Below are 6,173 nucleotides of genomic sequence, written 5' to 3'. Positions count from 1 at the left end.
CCAAGGTTGCCATGGCATAATGGTAGGAATCAGACTGGCTCAGGGGTCCCAGCGATGTGAACCCAGACATGCCCCTTAGTTCCAAGTACCTTAGTATGGTGTCCTGTGGAATATGACTCCGTCATGTACCAATATACCCGAAGCCAAAGGCCAGGAAATAGGGGTCTGTGGCTAGAGAGCTCGGGACGTTTCTACTAGGTCCTTCCAGATTGAAACCAGAGAGAAGAATACAAGGACAATGCTCAAATCATCAACTTAAGTTCTTGCAAATACCATCTGGTAGGTAGATAGTTAAATGGCCTCTCATTGAGGCAAGAAATGGATAATGTAAAATCAGTATAGCCTGACAGCATTTTCCAGAATGTCTTTCCATGAGCATGAAATAGAGTTGAATTTTCACTGTTGTTATAAAATAAAAATCCTAAAATATGTTTAGAAAACGAATCAGTCTGAAATTCAGCAACATTACATGTAGATAGTTTATATAAGAGCCCAAAGCTTGCAAGTTCCTTCTCATAAACAGAATCCATCCTTCTCATGACATTTTTTTTTTTTTACCTACAACATCCGCAGAACCATCTAAGTAGGTATTTCACCTGTACCACCCCCTGAACCATCTAAGCAGGTAACTTTTTTTTTGTTGTTGTTTGTTTTTGAGAAAAAAGCCTTTGGATACATTGAAGGCATCGTGATGTAGTGGGAAGAGTGGAATTCGGAGCCAGGCAGACCTGGATTCTAACACTGGTGCTGTATGTGCAGCCTCTTTTAGGATTTAGCTCAGCAGGCTTGGAACTGCAAAGTATAAATGTATACTGAGGACACTTCATTGTGATGATTCCAATACCTCTGCCCAGTGGATGAAGCTGAAAATAAAGGACATGAGCCAGAATACATTTTGTGATAACTTTTTTTTCCCTTCTCTTTAGAAAAAAAATATGTACAAAAAAAGGTAAGAAGAGCCAACATGGAAGTGTCAAGAAAACATTCGGATAGGTACAGACAAGGGAGCTCCTCTCTTAAAGGAGTGTCACATCGGTTATCACCATGCTAGAAAAATGAGATGCAGTTAAAGTTCTAGAACAATTAAAAGCCACAAAATCAAGCTGTTGCTCTGGGCTCTGGGTTGTAGATGCTCTGATAATAACCTTTCTGTAAAATAATACTGTGCAAACTGTAAAATATTCATTTTCATATAAAGTCCATACAATATGATATACAAAACTATTGAGTTGACAGGGGAGGCTGGTGCTGGCTGCTTTTGAAAGAAGGCTAGGGTCACATGCCTACCCAAGGGCATAATTCCAGAATCATCTTGAGTTTCGTAGATGGGAGAGACCATTGTCTAAGAAAGAATCATATAATCCCAATACCCCTCAAATTCAGGATTTTTCTGCCAATTGTTTGTGTAACGAGGTGACTTCATTAATATATTAGTTTAACTTAGAATGCAATGACACATGAAGAGATCAGAACACCAAGTTCTTTTTGAAAGTAATATTTCTTTCTGTACAATTTGATTTTGACATTTGCCATTATCCAACACTGTCCACCCTGCAACTCAAAAGTTAATTTTCATTAATATTCAAAAATTCTGGAGGAGGCAGCAACTGTGATAATAAACGGTTAAAGTGAATTGTTAATATTAATTTTATTTCTGTGTCTATAAAACTGAGAAAAGATCTGTGTACAAATATCACAAAACAACATCAATCATTGAATAAATGTGGTTCTTCAATGCACACTTGAACAAGAAGAAAATTTTGTTGGTTTGAAATTCTGGCATAAATATATTAAAGCTGACCAAAAAAAAAAAAAAAATCAGGGCAAGCTACATCACTTCCTCATACAAAAATGTACAAAACATTTGCCTCTAACTAGATAAACATAATACTTGTCTTCACAGTTTGACATTGAGTAACTGTGTGTCTTGAAGTATTGAATTAGAGGGTGATTAAAAAAAACACAAACCAGCTTGTGACACATCAGCCGTCTCAGGTAACTTCGGTCATGGAGGCAGAGTGATTCTGCAAACACAAGCAGATAAAATCTTAGCGATGGGTTGATTGACACCTACATGCACACACTCATCTTTCCCTCCTGAATCTCTCTTGCTTTCTTATCTCCTCGAGTTTGCACAGGCTGTTCCCTCTCTTTGATATGCTCTTCTGAGACCTCTGAAATTATTCCTCTCCTGGTAAATCTTCCCTCATTTTTCAACCCAAATCAGATGATTTTTTCATCCAAATTTGTTCTCTCTATATAATTCTGCTTTATGTTATACTTACTATATATAGGATCTCAAATAACTATAGCTATCTCCCACATCTTTTTAAAGGAAACTAGAGGCCCGATGCACGAAATTCATGCAAGAGTAGGCCTTCCTCCCCCTGGCTGCCGGCACCAGCTTCCCTCTGGCACCCGGGACCCGGGTTTCCCTCACAGCCCAAGCTTTATGCAGAAGGTTGTCCGGAAGGACGTCAGTCTAATTTGCATATTATGCTTTTATTATTATAGATGTTTTTAGTATTGGACAGTTCTAATTTTTGAAAAATTTCCATATTATTTATTCTTTGAGTCATGAGTTATATAGCAGTGAGTTTAATATTTTCAAATGCATAGGTGTTTTTTTTTAGATATTTTTAAAATTTTTTATAGAGAATATAGTCTGTATGATATAGATTCTTTAAAATTCCTTGAGATTTACTTTATAGTCCTCTATGTAGTTTGTTTTCATGTTTCATGTGTTTTGAGAAGGATTATACATAATGCACATTAGATCACCCTTTTTAAACATTGATGTCTTTACTATATTTTGTTTGCTTATTAATTACAGAGAGAAATGTGCTAAAATCTCCTACTATGATTGCAGCTTTTTCTAGTCAATTTTTGTTTATATGCTTGTTTATATAACCCCTATATTTTGTTTATATAACTTATATATGCAGTTGACCCTTGAACAACATGGGTTTGAACTGTGTGGGTCCACTTATAAGCAGATTTTTTCCAATAAAGACTGTTAATGTATTTTCTTTTAGGATTTTCTTTCTTTTTAAAATACATATTTTAATTGATTTCAGAGAGGAAGAGAGAGGGAGAGAGAAATAGAAATATCAATGATGAAAATCATTGTTTGGCTGCCTCCTGCATGCCCCCTATTGGGAATCAAGCCCACAACCCAGGCATGTGCCCTGACCGGGAATTGAACTTAGATCTCCTGGTTCATAGGTCGATTGTCAATCACTAAGCCACATTGGCTGGGCTCCTTTATGATTTTTAAAATAATATTTTCTCTTCTCCAGCTTACTTCATTGTAAGAATACAGTATATAATATATATAACATAAAATATGTGTTAATTGACTGTTTATGTTCTTGGCTTCTGGTCAATAGTAGACTATTAGCAAAGTTTGGGGGGAGTCAAAATTTATACATGGATTTTCAACTCTGTGTGTGTGTGGGGGGGGTCAGGTCCCCAACCCCTATGTTGTTCAAGAGTTAATTGCATAACCCCCACATTTTGCGGCCCAAAGCTTCCTCTTTTGTTTGAACTTAACCTCTCCCATCTCATCCTCAGCTCCCAAGTCCATAGAATTGGCAAATAACTTAAGAAACTGTGGCTATAGCTGTAATTAATTATTACAGGTTTCCTGATTCCTGTTTGAGAGCTCAAATAAGAATTTTAGAAATTGCCTATTTTGTATTTTTCAAGGTACTCTTCTTATCTGTCATATTTGTAAAAACTAAGGTTGGATGCATTTTTACCATAATGTGAAAAATAACTGTGTTATAGTATGCTTCCCTTTTGAAAATTGATTTTTGGCTAATACTTCGGTCATTTATAATATTCCATTTAAGAGTAAAAGCTTAAGATAAAGTCATCCAACACTCTAAGATAACTAAGTGGGTGACTTTGGGCAGATTTCTTTCTCTCCGAGTTCGTTCTCTCCAAGTCCTCTTTGCTACTTAGAATATGAAATCTTTGATATCACTGGCATGAAGGGGGCCAATAGAATTCCTCTGGGGATTTTTCTTAAATGTAATCTTTTCCCCCTCCAAATTGCTGAATTAGAATCTCCTGGAGTAAGGTCCCAGGCATTTGGATCTCCCATGGATTAGATTCTTGTGTATGTTAAAGAAAAAACAAGTCTTCTTCCCCTCTCCCCCATCTGGAGACACAAGGAAACGAAATTGTTCAACACTAGGCTTGATTGCTCTGGGGAATGTGGGCATGCAGATGCAGAGAGTGGCTTGAAGCCAGTGTCTTTAGGATCCCAATAACTCTATAGGACCACAGAATAATGCTTTGGAAACGTGGCCATTTTTTGTTTTGTTTGCATTCTGTAATTATCTACTTTCTGGTTTCTCTTCAGTACTTGGGAAAGATTTTAGAAAAATGCACCCTGTCTCCATCAACCCAACCAAGGGGAGTCACAGAAGGCAGACATTCAAATGTGAGTTGATATTTGAGAGAGGAAAGCAGCACAGTAGCTCTGGAGACTCCATGTGGCAAAAGGGAAAGAAGGTGCCAGGAGGAAGGAAAGAGGGACGACTGGGTACCCTCCCTATCCAGACAATCTACTCTCCTCCTTGAGGTATTTTGAACAGTCGGATGGATTTCATGGGTGTGAATGGTGCTCTGAAGAGAGGTTCAGATCTCCTGTCCGATCCCCCAGATCTGCCTCCTGGGTAGATGGCTCCAATTCAGCAATGGCAAAGGACTAGCTTCTAACCGAAAACATGGGTGTTGGAATTGCACAGGGGAGCTCTTGCCCACAGGGGAAAAGGGAGGAAATATTTATATGGGAAGAGCTATAGCTCAGTTCAAACACACTAACCCCTAGGACATGTTTCCATTTTCAAATGAGAGTTGCAGATTTCAAAATGAAATGTCCCTGGAATGAAATCAGGGCCTTGAGAAATAGATAGGCTTGTGTCTTCATTTTGACTGGGTTACGTAAACACTTTGTGCTTTACTCACTTCATCTATAAAATAGAATAATGATGCCAATTGCAGGATTCTTGTGAGATTGAATGTGATGGTTTGAAATAAACCAGCTTTCTTGACCAACAAATACAGGGAACATTCTCTTCACTCGCCCTGTGGAAATATTTGACATTAATAGCGGTGGGCGGTTACTTGAACCTCCCACGCTGGTATGAAAGACATCACTTGAGAGGTCAGAACTTCCATCCAGCTTCCTGTAGCTTCACTTGGACTAGCCTGCACAAGTCCTGTTCGCTGTTGCTCATACATTTCTAATTCCCATCGAGGTTCTATGGCCTGATTTTAGGTTCTTTGTTTTGACTCAAGCGTCTAGCTCAGGCGTTGGTTCTGGCTTGCATCTGTCTACTCGCCAAACATTATTTCACACCTAGTGAATGCCAGGAAATATGAAGAGTCAGGAAGATATAGCTCAGATCCTCAAAGATCTCTAAGTCCTTGTAGGAGGCAGACGTGAGGGGATATTCTTGGCTTTAATTGTGAGGGGCGGTCCAGAGGGACTCTGAGGGTCCTCTGGCCCAAGACTGGTATTCAGGGAAGGCCTCAAGTTGTACCTAGATGAGGTGATCTACCTGGATACAAAGATATGTGAAAGAAGTTCCACTATTGCCTATTGTGAGCAATAAATCAATATATTAATTAAAAGATTTTTAAAAATCTATCTTGTGAATAGCAGTTTTTGAAACCCTGTTTGGCACTTCATTTTTCAATGTAAGTGGAATCTCCCAAAATATGGCCTGGTTGTCTCTTGGCCTGGTCAACTATTCATGGTCTTGAAGAGAAGAGAGAAGGAAGGTGGAGAAGGCTTCAGACAGAGGGTAACGCTTGAGCAATGTCGGGAGGGAAGATGGGTCGGCACGAGGTGTCCTTAGACCGGGATGTTCCAGGTGAAGTAAACATTTACAAGGACACAGAGATTGACATGTTTGTGGAACTCAGCAAATATTTCTGTTTGCTTTTCAAACCGACCTTTGTCTTTAGTTGCTTCACCTCAAAAAATAGAGGGAGCCACTCTGACGTCACCAGGTATAGAAACTTAATGAGATAGGGGAAAAAAACCAGGGAGGGTCTATTTCACCATTTCATTACAAGGTCTCATTATTTAAGCTAATTTGACATTCCACCTGCATCAACAGGCTTTCTATAAATAAACCAGTAAGATATTTTCAGTA

General features: G+C 38.7%; 1 protein-coding gene across 5 annotated transcripts in view; it reads right to left on the bottom strand.

Annotated features, from left to right (window-relative positions):
- Positions 1-556: 556 nt before the first annotated feature.
- The window catches only part of PLPPR1 (phospholipid phosphatase related 1), a 193,747-nt gene continuing 188,130 nt past the window's right edge, over positions 557-6,173 (bottom strand). For 3 of the 5 annotated variants that reach the window (XM_081103583.1, XM_081103585.1, XM_081103587.1), the window contains one exon: positions 890-2,024. In XM_081103583.1, coding sequence (XP_080959709.1) covers positions 1,992-2,024 — 33 coding nt within the window. In that variant the 3' untranslated portion in view covers positions 890-1,991. Of the gene's footprint in view, positions 864-889; positions 2,025-6,173 lie in introns of those variants that run through there. The other 2 variants (XM_081103584.1, XM_081103586.1) reach the window with 1 other exon arrangement.

Source organism: Myotis nattereri (genome assembly GCF_964212035.1).
Source record: "Myotis nattereri genome assembly, chromosome: 12".
NCBI lineage: Eukaryota > Metazoa > Chordata > Mammalia > Chiroptera > Vespertilionidae > Myotis > Myotis nattereri.
This window is presented reverse-complemented; position numbering and strand designations above follow the sequence as displayed.